Source organism: Moschus berezovskii, chromosome 27, assembly GCF_049115385.1.
Source record: "Moschus berezovskii isolate FMDL1 chromosome 27, NW_MosBer_1.0, whole genome shotgun sequence".
Taxonomy (NCBI): domain Eukaryota; kingdom Metazoa; phylum Chordata; class Mammalia; order Artiodactyla; family Moschidae; genus Moschus; species Moschus berezovskii.
Genome location: NC_142486.1, coordinates 4,262,252 through 4,280,141, shown reverse-complemented (window position 1 = coordinate 4,280,141; position 17,890 = coordinate 4,262,252). Strand labels below are relative to the sequence as shown.

The 17,890-nt window shown below is 50.5% G+C and overlaps 3 protein-coding genes across 10 annotated transcripts in view; 2 read left to right on the top strand and 1 right to left on the bottom strand.

Annotated features, from left to right (window-relative positions):
- Window positions 1-6: 6 nt before the first annotated feature.
- Window positions 7-7,854, top strand: AIMP2 (aminoacyl tRNA synthetase complex interacting multifunctional protein 2). 2 transcript variants are annotated; one of them, XM_055410327.2, is made up of 4 exons: window positions 7-151; window positions 4,472-4,678; window positions 6,399-6,630; window positions 7,328-7,854. In XM_055410327.2, the coding sequence occupies exons 1-4, from the start codon at window positions 137-139 to the stop codon at window positions 7,714-7,716; spliced, it is 843 nt and encodes a 280-aa protein (XP_055266302.1). In that variant the 5' UTR covers window positions 7-136; the 3' UTR covers window positions 7,717-7,854. The 2 variants fall into 2 exon arrangements, with proteins under 2 accessions (XP_055266302.1, XP_055266301.1); XM_055410326.2 differs by having other exon boundaries at window positions 7-271.
- Window positions 7,517-17,890, bottom strand: part of EIF2AK1 (eukaryotic translation initiation factor 2 alpha kinase 1) — a 32,508-nt gene continuing 22,134 nt past the window's right edge. For all 7 annotated transcript variants that reach the window (XM_055410323.2, XM_088833179.1, XM_055410321.2 and 4 more), the window contains 4 exons: window positions 12,243-12,357; window positions 11,926-12,008; window positions 11,235-11,468; window positions 7,517-8,793 (listed from right to left, as the gene is read on the bottom strand). In XM_055410323.2, the coding sequence (XP_055266298.2) occupies window positions 8,662-8,793; window positions 11,235-11,468; window positions 11,926-12,008; window positions 12,243-12,357 (564 nt within the window). In that variant the 3' untranslated portion in view covers window positions 7,517-8,661. The remainder of the gene's footprint in view (window positions 8,794-11,234; window positions 11,469-11,925; window positions 12,009-12,242; window positions 12,358-17,890) is intronic.
- Window positions 13,377-17,041, top strand: ANKRD61 (ankyrin repeat domain 61). Its single transcript, XM_055410328.2, has 3 exons — window positions 13,377-13,733; window positions 14,543-14,640; window positions 16,096-17,041. The coding sequence occupies exons 1-3, from the start codon at window positions 13,503-13,505 to the stop codon at window positions 17,039-17,041; spliced, it is 1,275 nt and encodes a 424-aa protein (XP_055266303.2). The 5' UTR covers window positions 13,377-13,502.

The following is a 17,890-nucleotide window of genomic DNA, read 5'->3' as shown; positions in this document are numbered from 1 at the left end:
TAGATCACAGGAACTGAGCTTTCCCGAAAGCCCGCAGCCCGGTCGGAAAGGAGGTGGCTGCAGACTGTCGTAGACTTGGACGGTTTGTGAGCGTTCGTGTCTCTCACCTGCCACCTTCCCTCCTTTGCTTCCCAGGATGCCGATGTACCAGGTAAAGCCCTATCACGAGGGCAGTGGATCTCTCAGCGTAGAGCTTCCCACCTGCATGTACCGGCTCCCCAACGTGCACGGCAGGACCGGCAGCCCGGCGCCGTCCCCCGACCACGTGCAGGTAGGAACGCGCGGCCCTTGCCCCGCCCCGCCACCTTTTCAGTGCGCAGGCGCCAAGGCCCCGGTCCCACCGCCTGCCGGTCCAGTGCGCAGGCGCCAAGTCCCGAGTCCCACCGCCTGCCGGTCCAGTGCGCAGGCGCCAAGTCCCGCGTCCCACCGCCTTGCCGGTCCAGTGTGCAGGCGCCCTGGCTCCACCGCGGCGCCGACCCGGGGCCCTCTTGCTCGCTCAGTGCACAGGCGCTGCCGCGGTGGTCCGCAGAGTTTGGGTCTAGGGTATGGGGATCTCCAGGTCAGGACCGTGCGACTTGAACTGTGTCGAACAAACCGTGGCGTCTAGACACAGTCGCCTATCCTCACCTCAGCCTCACGCGCCCGCCTGCTTCTGAGTGACCATAACTTTAACCCGTTGGAAGATCTATCCCATCTTTTTTTCCTCCGCTTAAGACTGCTTAGACTTTTTTTTTTAACCAAACTTTACCCACAGAAGAGTGAGGAATACATCAGTGGCGAGTTCTAAGGAATCGTAAAGCGAATCCCAGGGTCACCCATACAGGGTAACACGTTGTCAGCGCCCCCACTTAAAACTCTTGCGCGGTCATTGTGTCCTGCGTTTCTCTCTTTTCTTTGTCCCCTGGGTGTGCGTCCCTGGACAGTGGGGTCTTGGTGTCAGCGGGAGCCTGCAGTGCGTGCCCGGCGGTGTCTGGCTGCCCCTTCTGAACGTGACTGGAAGAATCACTTTGCTGCATGAGAAAACTTCGCCTTCATCCTCTGGTTTACTGCTCCTTGGCGTAACTGTGCCGCCACGTCTTTATCCATCCCACTGCTCATGGGCGTCTACTGGTTTTCTATTTTAGGCCGTTATGAACGGTTCTGCAGTGAATATTCTTGGACAAGAGCAGGCATAGAGTATATACCACGGACATGGGATTGCTGGCTCAGTGGGCTGGTGTATATTCACCTGGACTAGGTTGCTTTTAAAGCAGTCATCCCAGTTTATGCTGTCACCTGCAGTGTACGTGAACTTTTTTTTTTAGAGATTCATTTTATTTATTGATTTTTTAAATTGTTCTAAAATTTTTTTTGGCCATGCTGCAGCACACGGAATCTTAGTACCCCAACTGGATTCGAACCTTCGCCCCCTGAAGTAGAAATGCAGAGTCTTAATCACTGGCCTGCCAGGGAAGACTGCTGTATTTACCTATTTTATAATTTTTTGAGGGTATGTGAATTTCTGGTGCTGGCACCCTCCCCAAAGCTGGTGGGAGTACAGTGACATCCTAATACAGTTTAGTTTAGATCTCCTAGACCTCTAAATCAGTTGAGCACAGTTTATTGGACATTTTGATTTCGCCTGCTTTGTAAAGTAGCTGTTCAGCTTTGACTTTTTTTTATAAACTGCAAACACATCTTAATTTCCCTGCAGAAGAGACTTTTGGTCCATTCTGACTCAGATGAGTGAATAGAGAACTTTTGTGACTCGTTTTCCCTGTCATCCTTTGTCTGAAGAGTTTTCTGCCTAGACTGGAAGTGAAGTGGTTGGTTTAGTTTGATTGAAAGCAAATAACACAAGTGTTGTCTCACTGCAGAGCTAAGGCAATGATGCAGGCATGGTCCAGTGTTACCTGGAGATCCCCTTGGAGACATACGGTCTGGTGCCTCTCAACTGGACAGACTCGTGGAACCGAAAAGGAAACCCCAGAGTGGGGAGCATCACATCTCTTTTGAGACCAAGTTCTTTTCTTTTTTTTTTTGTCTGCTGCCTGACTTTCTTTGGAAATTTAACTGTGAACTTGCAACCTAGAAGATAATAACCTACAGATTATAACAGTGGAGAAAGATTATTAGAAACCCAGCATCTCCAGGGGAAATGAGAGCAATGAAAAGAATACATGACTTCTAAATACATGTAGATAACACAAGTGGATAAACACGACACGCCAAGTCACAGTCTAGCCCGAGCAAGGAAAACGGCAGGCCAGCGTTGCAGTGAGTGGTGGGTTTGAGACTTCCTGGGGGTCCACTGGTTAAGACGCTGCCCTACTAATGCAGTGGGTACAGGTGCAGTCCCTAGTTGGGAAACTGAGGTCCCGAATGCCGCACAGCAAGGCTTTAAAAAAAAGTGAGGCAGATCTCAGGTTCCTCAGATCAAGCTATGTTGGACTCTTGAACACAGGTCACATTCCATATGTAGTACTGGGTCCAGTCTTCAGTGAGTGTTGATGGGTTTTGAATACAGTAGGTATTCCGGCCCTGGTCGGGCAGGGGCGCCACTGCCATGTGTAGAAATGAGCAAAGCTGAGCACAGACAGCGCACACATACAGGCTGGATTACAGGATTGGAAGTACTACTCAGGAGGAGTGATACTGAGTAACCTGAGGATGTCACACAGGTGGTGGCCTCACCGGTCACACACCTTGCGAACAGACTTTTTTCCGGTCAGCACCCCATTATGTACTTGGCACACTGAGCTGTTTATTCCACCCAGACCGCAGTCATCTTGCATTTCTCCGCTATGTGATCTTAAACAAGAGCAGGAGGCGAGGGAGCTGAGAGCGTGGAGATCCAGCCGTAGGGTAAATAGGCATTAACCAGCCGAGAGCCAGGGGAGGGGTGTTACAGAGGGAAGTCGATGAAGAAAAGCTCTGGGGCAGGTGGCGGCCTGAGCGTTCTAGGACCCAAAGGACAGTGTGGCCTGTTTGCAAAGCGAGGGGGAGAATGATGGGAGAGGAGGTAGCCAGAGGACCAACCATACAAGCTCTTTATCAAGCCAGGTTAAGGACTCTGCTTTTTAGCCGTGGTTTTGCTTTCTGGCCACCATCCTGGGGATGGGCAGGAGGGATGTATCAGAAGAGGGCCAGGTGGAAGGAGGTCAGGTGGAAAGTGGTGTCTCGGACTCAGGCGGTGACCATGGAGGCAGCTTATGAGCCACTGGATTCCGGAAAATGGACAGCAGCTGGTGATGAATTGGATCTTTGAGGAGGGCAGTTATGAGCGACAAGGGGAGGAACCCAGTGTTCCTTAAAGTCACCAGCTCACAAATGTGAGCAGGCGCTCTTCCCACACTCGTGTTCAGTTCAGTTCGGTTCAGTCGCTCAGTTGTGGCCCATATTTCTGTAGACTCAAGGTCATTCCCTTGATGACCCTTCTGTCTACTTAAGAGCATCTTAACTCATGCTTACGGGGTTCTTTGTTCTCTTGACTCAGATGAGTTATCTTTTGTGAGAGCTTGAGAATCTGGATATAGGCTGCACATTGTTACTACTGGGAGGTTTCTCACTATTGCTTTTTAAATAAGTATGTAGAGATTTATTCCTCAGCAAGTATTGTGTTTGTCCAACTCTTAGCGACCCCATGGACTGTAGCCTGCCAGGCTCTGTCCATGGGGGTTCTCCAGGCACGAATACTGGAGTGGGTTTCCATTCCATTCTCCAGGGGATCTTCCCAACCCAGGGATTGAACCCAGGTCTCCTGCATTGCAGGAGGATTCTTTACCATCTGAGCCACCAGGGAAGACCTCAGCAAATATTACTAGTTACTTAAGGGATACCAGTCCACCAGCAAGCAAGGTGCAGAGATTCCGTGAATGAAGGATGTGAGTATTCATGTACATTTCAGCAGTGAAGAAGTTCTAGATAATTCTAAGATAAGGGAGTGCCAGTACTGCCGCAAAAATGATTTGGGGCATGGATCACACACACCCTGACACACACACACTACCACCCCCACCCTGCCCACCCGGGATATACTTCCAAACCTAAAGACACTTTTTTTAAGTTGTGTGTGCCCCGTTCTCCTTCCATTAGTATAAATTATTGATCACATTCTTACTGCCACCCACCATCTTTATTCTGTTCATTTACTTACTTAAAGTATTTTGAACTAGTTTGATAGAAGGAACAATCTGTGTTTTTTTTTTTTTTCTCATTCTCTGTTTTTAAAGACTTAAGTGCCTGAAGTAGGAGCCTTACAATTTCAAAGTGGTTTTCAGTTGCAGCGTTGTTTGTTTTATAGCATTTGGGGATTGATTTCAGGACCTATGGGACTGGGGAAAATGAGATGATCCTGCTACTTCATTTTGATGTCTTTTGAAAGGCAGGAAGTTCGATGAATTCATGGAACTAAGTAGAAGGCAAGTGGCCAAGTTTAAACAGAGCACTTTGCCGTGAGAGGAGATGAACCTTCTGATGTTGGTCTGTTTAGGAAGCCTCGGACCCGTCTCTCCTAGCTCTTGAGTCCCGCCAAGACGATATTTTAAAACGTCTGTACGAGTTGAAAGCTGCGGTGGATGGTCTGTCCAAGATGATTCAGACACCAGATGCAGACTTGGATGTAACCAACATAATCCAAGCTGATGAGCCGGCTGCTCTGCCAACCAGCGCCGTGGACTTAAATGCCATGCTCGGACAGGTAAGTTCATTCAGGAAGCTGAAGAACGTCACAGCGCCGGGTGGTGGTGGGTGCTGGAAGACTGTGCTAATGTGACTGAAGCCTGGGTTTCCACGTTTTCAGAGATGGTGTGAAAAGCACATTCTTTTTTGCTGTTCTGATTGTACCTGCACAGAACAGATGCGTAAGCTGTGAGTGAAGCCAGGCAAGCGCTAATGCACCTCTGCAGTTCTCGATGCAGAGGAGACTGGAAGGACCCTTAGGCAAAGGAGGGGCTCGGGAGTCCCTTCTTCCTGCCACTCAGCAGCTCTGAGCAGCCTCCAAGCCCTGGGGAAGAAGCTGTTGGGTGGCTCATCAGTGCTTCTCTGACGTTCGGCCGAGTCAACCTTTGTTCCTCAGGAGGGGCCTGAATTTCAGAGCTTTGGCTGCCCAGGCACAAATATCTCACCAAACCTTCTGCAGTTTGTTGCCGAAAGCAAGTCACTGTCTCATACCTCAGACATACTTTGCTTAAATCCATTTGCTCTATTAAATTTCAGTTGCTGAAGCTGATATAGGGAACAATTCGATACACAGAGAAAGAATGTCTTGTTAACAAGTGGGTACAAAAGGGTTCGCCCTAAGAATCCCCGCTAGCACCACCCCTAGAACTGACGGTAGAAATGGTCCTGCTCGAAAACCTAACAAGTGAGGCAGTGCTGCAGTGTCTGGCCCAGAGCTATTTTTGAAAGCATGCGTCCCTCTGCAGTCACGTGTCCCTTCGTCACCCAGTTCACTTTTGCATACACCCCACCCAGCCAGTCCCCTGGGAGCCAGTCTGCGTAGGGGATAAATCAGTGAGCACAGTCGTGTCGGGTGTCCCAGGGCCAGAGGGCCTCCCCGAGCTCACGGTGCTTCAGATGACTTTTGATACTGCAGAAGGCAGGGTCAGGTAACACGATACGTGTGGAGAAATGGAGAGCATCCAGCCGAGGTCCACGTGAAGGGCATCAGTCAAGAGTGGCCTGGCCAGACCAGACCAGAGGCCAGATTGTGGCAGGGCTGTGGACAGAAAGCCAAGCTGTTTGGCCTCTGCTGTATTGGACGAGTTCATTCGTTACGAAGTGTGGAAGTACAGAAATAAGATAGTCTGCATCTAAAAGGGCAGTGCATGTCATAAATCACCTGTAATTAAATTTAGCAAACAAAAAGGCAGTGCATTTCAGCACTTTAATTCACAGTCTCCCTTAGCCAGGACCCTTTTCCTCAGGGCTCTTCTGTGCCGTGCTCAGTCACTCAGTCATGTCCAACTCTGCAACCCATGGACTGTAGCCCACCAGGCTCCTCTGTCCGTGGAATTTCCCAGGCAAGAATACTAGAGCAGTTTGCTATTTCCTACTCCAAGGGATCTTTCCAACCCAGGGGTCGAACCCATGTCTCAAGTCTCCTGCATTAGCAGGTGGATTCTTTACTGCTAAGCCACCTGAAAAGCCCCAAGGGGCTCCTCATTGACACATAAACCACATTGCTGTAGAAATTGGGGAAAAACAGAAGTGTCCTTCCTACCGTGTTGTGCTGACTTGACGGTAAAGTCAGTTGTTGGTGGGAGTGTCCTTGTGGGGCTGGAGGGACTAGAGTCACTCAGCGGAGGCTGGGGTGCCAGTGGCACCTTCCAGGAGGTGGCACTTGCACGAGCTGAGCCTGGTCGGGCTCTGACTCACGTGGTGGTGTCCCTGCCCCGCGGCGGTCTGCCGCTCCCCAGGACCACGGGGCGCTGAAGGACATCGTGGTCAATGCCAGCCCCGCCTCGCCGCCCCTCGCCCTGCTCGTGCTGCACCAGCTGCTGTGCGACCGCTACAGGGTTCTGTCCTCGGTACACACACACTCAGCCGTCCAGAGCGTGCCGGCCAACCTCCTCCAGTGCTTTGGCGAGCAGACGAGGCAGCGGCCCCGCCACGAGTACCAGCTGGGCTTCACCCTGATCTGGAAGGACGGTGAGCAGCAGGGACGGGCTTAGATGCCCACCACATGAACAGGAAGGGGCGGCACGGGGCTCCTCGGCCGTCCACCCTCAGGTCTGACCCTCTCCGAGTCTAGGAAGTCCCTGAGGGCTCTGCAGGAGCAGAGGCATCCTTATCCAGAGATGGGCTCCATTATCTGGGAAGGCGCAGGTCCTAACTCAGTCCAGGGCGGGGGAAATCTGGTCCACGCAGCCAAGGCAGGAGAGTGCCGCTGGCACGTTCCAAAGCCTGTCGTGATGTGGGGGCGGGGAACACTGGTCTTCTTTCTTAACAGACATGACCTGATGAAGGAAGGCAGGGCACCTCTCCAGTCAGGTTCCTAGAGGGACGTGAGCTCATGTACATCCCGTGAGGCCCGAGAGTCAGGGCTAGGGCAGCAGGTCTCGCTGGTACACGAGACCCCTGGTTCCCAGTCCTCATCGCCAGATCCTGGGGTACAGACGGTTGGAGGTCCTTCCAGCTTGAATGCTGTCATTACCAAATACCAGAGATGGTTACTTGATAATATAGCTGGCACTCTTTTAACCTAAACTTTCTTGAATATTATGAACCTTTTAAGTACCACCAGGTGCATGACTGACAGGGACCCCCCACCCCCGTGCCACACTGCAGAAACACTTCTCTGGTGATGCCGCCCTTGCTGATGTCTCATGGTAATTATTCCTTTCAGTGCCGAAGACGCAGATGAAGTTCAGCGTCCAGACGATGTGTCCCATCGAAGGGGAAGGGAACATTGCCCGCTTCCTGTTCTCGCTCTTTGGCCAGAAGCAGGATGCTGTGAAGTTAACCCTCATAGATAGCTGGGTGGATATAGCTATTTTTCAGCTGAAAGAGGGCAGCAGTAAAGAGAAGGCCGCCGTGTTCCGCTCCATGAACTCTGCCCTCGGGAAGACCCCCTGGCTCGTGGGGGACGAGCTCACGGTGGCAGATGTGGTGCTGTGGTCCGTGCTCCGGCAGATGGGGGGCTGTGAGGGGACGGCACCGGCCAATGTGCAGAAGTGGATGCGGGCCTGTGAAAACCTGGCCCCTTTCCACACGGCCCTCAAGCTCCTTCAGTGAAGCTCGGCCACTGAACTTCAAGGGTTTCGATTTTAAGAATGGTGCTGTTTTGTGCCTACTATTGATAAAGGGACTCGTACTAAAATCAAAGCCTTTATTTAGACCAAGGGTCAAGTAACAATAAAAGCATCACATAATTGTGGGTTTCACTTTATTTAAAATCCATGGACATTGTGTGCGGTATACCATGACAGCTGCTGGCAATACGGCGGGCACATCGGGGGCAAACGTGAATGTCACGTCGCTGCCTTGAGGAATGTAGGTCTGGGGGACGCAGGTCTGTGAGGAGGAAGCCCGTGGGAACCACACAGGGCAAAGGCAGGGACGCCGAGCACACAGCTGCCTGGCAATGGTTTTGGGGCAGAGAAGCACAAAGCTTTGGGCGGGGTGTGGGTTTTGGGGGGATGCCGGGTGAAGGTGAAGAGAACAGGAACGGGCTGGGTGACGTGCGCCATGCTGCCGGCTGATGCCCAGTAGTGAATTGGGCAGTAGTGTGGAGGGCGAGGGGCCAGCAGCTGTCAACTCAGCAGCCAACAAGCACGCGCGCCTGGGCTCCGGCAGAGAGAGGTTCAGAACACACTGTGTCTCTGCGGCAGAACATTCTAGAGGAGCATGTGGTCAGCAGGCAGCACTCAGGTGCTGAGGAAGAGCCTGCATTTCACGGTCAGGGGTTGGAGGGGTGGTAATATCAAGGCAAAACATCCAGGAGAAGGAACACACGGGGCAAGAGAATGGACAGACGAGAGCAGGGTTCACCACCAGCGGTCTCACGCGCAAAATGCCAGCCTGAAAAGGCAGTCAGAACCTTACTGTGAGGAGTCCTGAAGAGGATTACTATTAGAGTTACACCAGCTACATCCTAGGAAACGTTGAAAATTTACACTCCAGTTGACTGTTTAGGCTGAAGAGTTCAAGTCCACTTTCCTCTTTATAGAGCCCATGCAGCTAGACGGGCACACCGCCGTCTCTCATGTCACCCTTTACCCCTTTGTCCTGAGAGAGGAGACTTAGCTGCTTCCTTAGTTCTTGAATTTCTTTCTCTTGCTCGAGTATCTTCATCTGTAGGGTGAGATTAACCTGTGAAGAGAGAAAATTTTAAGCTCCACTGCCTCAGGTTCTTCCTTTGAAACATACAGGCTGCCTCTCTGACCCGTGTGGATTCCAGTTCCTGCGGCTTACTACATATCACCCAGCCACATGGTCGAGCGTCAGTTACCCAGGTAGAATGACTGACTGCCTGAGCGCTTCAAGTCCACAGCACGCGATGTGACCCACCACGTGTCTCCTGATTGGGGACAGTGCTCACTTCTCTCAGAAGCTCTGGTGGCTGGTCGCCGAGCATGTGAGTCGGTTCATACAGCGGCAGTGTGCACAGCTGTGCTGCCTCCTATCTCCCAGTGATAAACCCACTGACATCCTTGAAAGAAGGAATCAGCCAACAGAAATGAAAGTGCAGCCAAGCAATGAGAAGGGATGGTGGTGGAAGTGGAAATCAAACACGCGGCGTCCCAGACAGGACAGCTGATGCTGGGGCATGGTCCCAGGACAACAGGTGATTGCGCCACCATCCAGCGCAGAGTGAGGGCGGCTTATCAAACAGGAAGAGGACGCAGACATCCCCAGGAAAGGACCCTTGGGGACAGATCCCAGCATCGAAAGTGCCCAAGACAAAATGCCAGAAGCTGATGCAAACTTGGCAAGCAGAGTGACAAGTCACCACATGAAAGGTGCTCACTCCGTATCCTAAATTACGGGACGAGATTAAGCCGGGCACTGCTCAAACTACTCACTTTCACTCACCATTGTAGTTTTATAACTTTTCATGTCTGTATACATCTGTAACTAGATAATGCGAGAGTTTTAAATGTTTTGACAAACATTTTTAAAAGTCAAGGAGTAACTGCTGGCTTTTCTCCTCAATGATTAAGCTCCTTTTGTATGCTGTGAGCTCCGTGTGGTCATTTTCGCAGCCCTGCGCTACACAGGGTGCAGAGTGAAGGCCACAGGTATAAACAGATGGATCTGTGTAGAGGTTACTGTGGAAAACAGTTCTACAAGGAGAAATCCTTACCACTGATACCAAATAATGATGGTCTCCACTCACCATCCTCACAGGGAGCTAGAAAATTCTCTCCACACGTGGAGATCAAGTTAACAACCACATCTGCTCCTTTCAGAGGCTCAGAGAAAGGCACTACACCTGCCTGTTTACCGTTCAATCTAGTAAAATGCCGTGTTTTGACTCAAAAACGAATAAGCCTTAAACAGGAGACAAACCAACTAACCAGCTACCAGTGGGTCCCCAACTCGTGAGCCTCAGAACCCCTTGGAGGGCCTGTGGAAGCACTCGTGGCAACCCCTTCTCCCGCAGCTTTTGTTTTTAACAGGCCAGTGGGGGAGAGAGGGGGCTCTGAGAATTCCATCAAGTTCACGGTGATTTTACCCGCTGGTCTGGAGACTGCTCCCGGGAAGCAGTGCGCTCACACACTGCTGCCCATACACTGGGGGAAGGTCCTCAGAGACCTTGTTATGATGCAGGTCAGGGGCGCAGAGCCCCAGAGCCTGTGTCTCTAACGAGCTCCCAGGTAAAGCTGGTGCTGCTGGTCGGAGGACCCACTCTGAGTAGCAAAGCACCAAAGAACCTGTGAGTTTCTCTCTGAATCCAGACTTTTTAAGTCTTGGAAAGTTTCTATTCATACCGGTAGTGAAACACTGAGTCAGGAAGGAGGGTGGGGAGGGGCTGCCTGGGGCAACGCCTGCTCATGGGAGAGAAGGGCAGACCCCCACACCCGAGCGCCGAGCTCTCAGGCTGGTTAAGGAGGGCCCGGCCACAGACGGTCCGGCTCCCCTGGGCGTCCCTGCTGTCCTGGATCCCCTGGTGTGCACCTTTCTGCTGTGCGCCCAGTCGTGTCCGGTTCTTTGCAGCCCCATGGTCTGCAGCCCACAAGGCTCCTCTGTCCATGGGATTCTCCAGGCAAGACTACTGGAGCGGGTTCCCATTTCCTCCTCCAGAGCATCTTCCCAACCCAGGGATCGAACCCCTGTCTCCTGCACTGCAGGTGGATTCTTTACCGCTATGCCATCTCGGAAGCACTTCTTCCAGTACACACTTCATAACAATTCATAGAAGGCCACATACCATGGCTGGAAAGGAAAACCAAAACCTTCTGACAGCAGGATGAGGCTCAAAACTGGAGCCCCAGGTGACCACCTCCAGCGTGTGCAGCTGGCAGCGGTCACCTGGCTTGCCTGACAAGTGTGCCCCTGGAAGCTCTGAGAACGGGTTGAGGTATTTCGTTTCTGTGACCCTTATTCTAAGCTCCACTGCTCTGCATGGAATGGGATCCTCACTGGAAACTGCGTCTTGCCAGAGCCTCTCGGCGCGGCCCACCTCGTCCTGGAGGTGCTCTTTTTCTTCCTTCAATAAACCTGTTTTTGCCGTGGGGAAAAAAAACATAAAACAACAAACTCCGTGTTGGACTTCCAGTTTTCCCCAGTATTAAATAAGTCGTACATACATTTCCAGAATTTTGGAAGAGCTCGCTCTGCAGCAGCTGGATGGCGGATGGCCTCTGGGCTGAGTTCTTTCTGGTTAAGTGCTGGATGTACTTGGCTTGGATGGGACACCTTTTACTGAGGGCCTCGGGGATCTGTCCGGTCCTCAAACCTGTTAAAACGTGTGCTCGCTCCATTTCTGTCCCAAATGGCTGAAAGAGCTCCAGCAGGATCACGCCCAAGCTATACATATCTGACTGGAAAACAGGGGAGAGGGTCATTGAGTGGTGAGATACACAGTGACATCTGCAACACCCGTGGATTTGAAAACGGTTGCTGACTTGCTAAGTCATGTCCAACTCCTTGTGACCCTATGAACTGCAGCACACCAGGCTTCCCTGTCCTTCACCGTCTCCCGGAGTTTGCTCAAACTCATGTCCATTGAGTCGATGATGCCATCCAACCATCGCACCCTCTGTCACCCCCTTTTCCTCCTGCCCTCCATCCTTCCCAGAATCAGGGTCTTTTCCAACAATGCAGTTAGAAAGTGAGGCTTTCCCACTATGGCTGTTTGATGTGAGAGAGAATCTACCTACCTCACTCCACCATCTCCAGAATCACTGGATGTCAGAGCTTCCCTTGCATTTACTGTACTTTCTGTTACTTCCAACTATAGGTAAACCCACAAACTGGGTAAAAGGGAACCAGTCCTACCTTGGCATCATACTCAGATCCCTCCAGCTGTTCGGGGGAAGCGTACAGACACGTACCCACTCTGGAGGTGTGTGTTGGCGTCCCTGTGATTTGAAAAGTCAAAGATGAAGCCTGGCAGGGTTAGCACCATCCACGTGAAGACCCCTGACCCTGAGCAGAAACTGTAGCTCCCAAGGGAATGGTGCTGCTTTTTAAAATCGCACCTTTGCTATTAAATCTTCATGACTCTCTTTAAATACTGACAGTGTCCAACCGTGTCTCTTTCTCTTTTTAATGTAAAAACAAAGCAACAAAAGCCACCACCAAAACAAACTTACTTGCCCCATCTGTGCTGCCCCAGGCTGTGTTCTTCTGGATGATGTCTGCACAGGCAAGGCCAAAGTCTCCTATTTTTACTTGCTGATCAGGGCCATGAAGGAAAATATTTCTGGGCTGCAAACAAACACAATACGTCAATTCCCTGGTGTTCTAAAACAAACAGTGGAATGAGTAGATGTCGAGACTTCTCAACTCAGGAATCAGCAGCCCTTCATGAATTAACAATGAGAACAGTGGCTCTCAAACTCGGCTGCACTTCACTGAGGACCCTGAAACAAATCTCAGTGTCCAAGCCACTCCCTGGACTAACAGAATTCTGGGGGGTGGACATGGACACTGACATTGGTTTCAAGTCCCCAGCTTCTAACATACAGCATGCTTGTACACAAGCATACCTTAGCCCTGCTGAGGCCTCAGAATCGCTGAGAAGCTTTTAAAAAACGACTATCCTTTCAACAAGTCAAAGCCGTTGATTTTTCTTTTCTTAATGGAAAAAAAAAAACTGTTTTTTTTTTAAAGCTCCCAGATGTCTCCTCTGTGTCAGCCAGGGTCGGGAAAGACCGGGCCACACTCTGAACGTATACATTTTGCTGTTGAAGCAACCACTGCAGATCCAACATGTCTCCCTTACAGCTAACCCTAGACCAGTGTGAAAATACCCCTCTGCTGGAGGCAGAAGGAATTCCACTGAAAACTACAAAATTCTCAGGTTAAAGGTCAGGTTTTATTAATTTCAACATAGTCATTTGTTTGGAGGCTTCCCTGATGGTTCAGTGGTTAGGACTCTGAGCTTCCAACGAAGGGGACGTAGGTTCGATCCCTGACTGGGAAACAAAGATCCCTCGGGCCTCATGGCCTGAACAAAAAATAAAAAAACACATTTGAATGTATAAATTCCCCTATTTTAGCTTTGTAAGTTTTAACAGTAGCTCAATGGGAAGAGAAACCAGAAAAAAACAATCTTATGTACAAGATGACACTCTGAATACATTTTTATGACTAAGGAGAAAGTCCTGGAAACCGCTTCTACTGGCGCAATAGATACAGAATCAGGTGAAAAAGCTGGACTCCGAGGTAAAAACGCATCGTGTTCATGGATACGATTCTCAGCAGTTCCAGGTCAGTTCTAGAACTGAGCTGGAAGAAGCAGTTCCAGGTCAGTTCTAGAACTGAGCTGGAAGAACCCCAGAGAGGGGGACTGACTGATTCCGTACTGCACCTTCCCTGAACCCCTAGGTTCCCCACTGGAAGCTGTACTCATGGGAAACATAACCAAGAAAGGCAGCAAGGGGCGGGCGGCTGACAGGCCCACGGCCCAGGAGGATGGCATGGCGGCAACGCTGCACATCCAGCTCTGCGAGGCCATCATGCGAGAGGACTGCGCCATGCTCCGGGCCCTGCTGAGAAGCCACCCCGTAAACCAGCCCGTGACCATCTTGGCCAAGTCCACAAGTTGTAGCCTGGCCAACTCCAGGCTATTCCTCAACCAGGTACTCGCCTCCCCTGCCCGCTCACTCAGCGCCCTCAGCATGCCCCGAGCCAGGCAGTGCACCCCGAGCCATGACACCCCATTCCCAGGGACCACACGGGAAGCGGTGTGAGCAGAGGCGGGGCTCGCCCGGCTGGAAGAGCCTTCATGTCATCCTCTCAAATGTGCCAAGGCTACATCTGTAAGCTGGAATCACTTCTCCCTTTCTTACACGTACTTTTTTCATTGTCTGAATTTTTATACAATGAGTATTACCTTTATAATTTTTTTTTTTAAAGTCACCCTCTGCCCTAATCTTGCAGTCATGCTATAAGGCCACTACATATATCTTTTTTAAGAACTTGGGAAACAGTTCTGCTAATCATAGACAACATAAGTGGCATTAACTCAGAAACCCTGAAAATGCAGAATTTACTAATGATACCAATGACTTTGGCAAAGCCGTAAAAAACACAGAACCTACTTGGCAATGATCCTCTGGGTTTATTTAAATTCGAAGGGACTTGATAGCAATTACCATTAATTCTACACAATGAATTCATCACAAGAAACGACTTTCAAAGCTTTAAGTAAATTGTATCTGCTGCCTTGGTAAATCTGCATTAATGTAAAATACAGATTTTTATAATACAGAATTGACTAGCTTGGGGTCATTTAAAACAAGCAAAAGAAAAGGATAATGTCAGTGCAGATAGCAGAAAAATACTGAATTAAAGAGATACTAAACATAATTAATCCCTTTGAGGGGGATTAACACAACTGTTATTTCCAACTACACTGGCTTACTTGTAACGTATTTCTCTCCCCAAGGAGATGCCATCCTACATCCCCATCCACCTGGCAGCCAAATACTGCAAGGCACAGAGTCTGCTTTGTTTGCTGGAGCATGGGGCTGACCCAGAAGTACGGTAAGTTAACGCAACAGGCTACCGTTTTGAAAATATGAATAAATGGGGACACACAAGATTTCAGCATTCTTTTCCCAGTCATGTCTGGACTCATCCATTCTCCACCAGTGATGGACTACAGGTTACCACGTTTTGAACAAACCAATTTCTTTACTGACTAGAGAGCCTCTGAAAAACTGGAAATAATGCGAGAACACAAGTCAGTCAGCCCACTTAAAGCATCGTGAGTATTAAGTGCTCAGCAATGGTTTGTGCAAAATGAAGTCCCTGGTCACAGCCCTCAGGGAGTTTAATGACCCAAGTTAGATAGGAGAAACAAGAAAATAGAAACAGGCAGAAATTTTCTTGGAAAGAAGTTTATCCTGCTTCCCAATATATCTTCACCACCTAAACCAAGGCTGATACTTCCTAAGTGTCCTATAAATAGCATCTGAATGAATGGAAGAAGTACACGGTATAAACGAAAGCCCAAAATCCTGACTGTGCTCCGGAAGGGCCCCCAAGCCATCGTGCCGTCACCCTCCCCCATGAGCCCCACTGGGGTCTGCAGACCTGCTCACAGGCCTCCCAGGACTGGAGTGTCAGGTCCCCCACCCTCCACTGGGACTCCTCGGTACACCTTCCTCGCCTTGGGTGGGGCAGCAGACCTCTGGAGAACTCTGCCCACCAGCCTGTTTACTAGCTCTGTCGGTTTAATCCTTCCACATTTGACTGGAAGCTCTGCAAGGTGGGGATGCTGCTATCTCCCCACTTCCCTGTCGCAGGGCTTACACTAAATCCACACAGGTGAACTGAAAGTTACCCAATTCCAGGGGAGCGGTCAGATGTTCCTAAGAGACCTTCCCCTTTCTCTGCCAAAATCAAGGGGTTCTGAAGGCACTCGTGACAGACTTCAGTAATGGAGATGAGGGCTGAGTTGTCAAACCCGTGCTTGGCCTGGGGTGGAGCAAGTTCTGAGGGTGGACTCCAGAGGCAGCCCCCGCCATCCACAGCTGGGTAAAAATGTCAGGTTGGAGGAGCAGGCGCGGGGCCACCAGGGACCGAGTCGGCGGGCGTCCTGGCCCTTCACAGCTCACTGTGGTGGGAACCCCTGGATCATGCAGGAGTCCAGGCAGTTTTACTGAATGGCTGCTAACTCTGTACACTCCCCTGGGAAGGGGCTGGGACACAGAGGTAACTGAGATGCAGCCTGGAAGAGGCCACGAATCTAGCAGGAGTTGCAGCTGACACAAGCTGTAACAGGAAGCTGAGCCCCTCTGTGCTGAGGCATACCACCCTGTCCCCTCAGAATGCTGCGATACCCCAAGAAATTAAAGAGCAATGCAAACTGTCAAACCAATCTTTCGGGTAATCACAGGGGACTATCATAATCGTTTCCCTCATAAGCCGTAGCTCACCCCTCCAAGACATCCCCACTGTGAGCTGAGTGTAACCTGCCCTGAATGCCTGTTCCAGGGACATGCAAGGCTTCACCACCCTGCACCTGATGCTACTGAACTGGCCCACCACCTCGACCACGTGGACAAAGCCGAGGAACAAGATCCAGATGCTGCTGACAGATATCCAGAGCAACGCCGTCCTGTGCCTCCGCATCCTGTGCGCGCACGGGGCCCAGGTGAACGCGCGGCTGGACAGCGGCCACAGGCACTGTCCGCTACACCTGGCCACCATCTACGGGACCCACCTGGTCCTGTCCATCCTGGTGCAGAACGGGGCCCAGGTCAACGCCCAGAACGGGTCCAGCATGACGCCCCTGCACATGGCTGCTGACAAACTCAATAAGGAGATGATGGAAACGCTGATTGCCTGGGGGGCCAACGTCAACTGCGCCATCTCCTCCACGGGCAACACGGCCCTGCAGCTGGCAGTGTGCACTGCGTCGAGCAAGGCCGGCTGGCTGCTGGCGGCAGGCCTCGACTGCATTCACCTGCTCCTGGTCCACGGGGCTCAGGTCAACGCCCAGGACCATGACGGTCAGGCCGCCATCCACAAGGCGTGTTTCGGAGGCAGGGAGGTGATCATCAACCTCCTGCTCGAATTTGAAGCCAACATGAACATCTTAACAAGAAATGGGGAGTCTCCGATACACATGTACCTCCAACGTGGCTCCAACATACGAGACACGGCCCTTCTCGCCAGGTTGCTCTTCCGCTCTTACCCTCTGAGGCTGACCAACAACCAAGGAAACCTACCTGCGGGAATCCTGCTCCCAGAATTCCACCTCCTAAGGGAAACCCTCCTAAAGCTATCTCAGAAGCCCTTATCCCTAGAAGACATCTGTAAAAGAAATGTCAGAAATATTTATGGGGAGAAACACAAACAGCTCTTGAAGAGACTTCTCCCGGGGAAGATCTGGAATTCTGTCTACGGTTATCACGACTTAGCTCATCTCCTGAAATAAGACCTCCAGGCTGCACAGGGCCACAGAGCTCCCGTGACTCACTACCCTTTCTGGCTAGACATGTGCCCAGAAACACCTACACCGTCACCTTATACAAATGTACAAACTACTGGTTCTTAAACCTTTTCAAAAAATAAAGTGATTTGCACAGTGACTTTTTCTTCCTAAACAGTCTTTTAAGAGCATTTTCCAGGATTTAACTTTTGTCCCAAAAAGGTAAGTAAATTAATTTAAAACTCTCTGCCATAAAAGGAGGGCTTCTCCAATGGCTCAGCGGGTAAAGAATCTACCAGAAATGCAGGAAACACAGGAGATAGGGGTTTGATCCCTGGGTCAGAAAGATCCCCTGGTGGAGGACATGGCTACCCACTCCAGTATTCTTGCCTGTGGAACCCCACGGACAGAGGAGGAGCCTGGTGGGCTATATATAGTCCAAGGGGTTGCAAAAGAGTCAGACATGACTGAGCAACTAAGCACACCAAAGCAGTAAATATGTATTTTTCTCTTTATTTGGCCGCGCCAAGCAGCCTGTGAGATTTTAGTTCCCCAACCAGGGATTGAACCCTTGCCCATGGCAGTGAAAGCATGGAGTCCTAACCAATGTACCACCAGTGAATTCCATTTTCTCTCTTGACAGTCTTTTATAAAAACTTCGAATAGTTACTGCAGTTTTATAAAACAGCAGAAAAAAAATTCCCATGTTAAATTTCCTTTAAGAGGAATAATTATAGAAACAGATTTTACCTCCAAGGCAGAAAAAAATGAGTATTTTGTCAGCATGAAATATCTTTAGCAAAATGAGTTATATTAGTACTCAGAGCACCCTCAGTATTAACACCTGAAATGAGC

Bases quoted from the DNA above. Each gene is read 5' to 3' on its own strand.
- AIMP2 (XM_055410326.2), top strand. From the start codon at position 137: ATGCCGATGTACCAGGTAAAGCCCTATCACGAGGGCAGTGGATCTCTC. The intron at 4,679-6,398 runs GTAAGTTCATTC...GCCGCTCCCCAG, and splicing joins TAAATGCCATGCTCGGACAG to GACCACGGGGCGCTGAAGGA. The intron at 6,631-7,327 runs GTGAGCAGCAGG...TATTCCTTTCAG, and splicing joins CACCCTGATCTGGAAGGACG to TGCCGAAGACGCAGATGAAG.
- ANKRD61 (XM_055410328.2), top strand. From the start codon at position 13,503: ATGGGAAACATAACCAAGAAAGGCAGCAAGGGGCGGGCGGCTGACAGG. The intron at 13,734-14,542 runs GTACTCGCCTCC...TCTCTCCCCAAG, and splicing joins CCAGGCTATTCCTCAACCAG to GAGATGCCATCCTACATCCC. The intron at 14,641-16,095 runs GTAAGTTAACGC...TGCCTGTTCCAG, and splicing joins GGGGCTGACCCAGAAGTACG to GGACATGCAAGGCTTCACCA.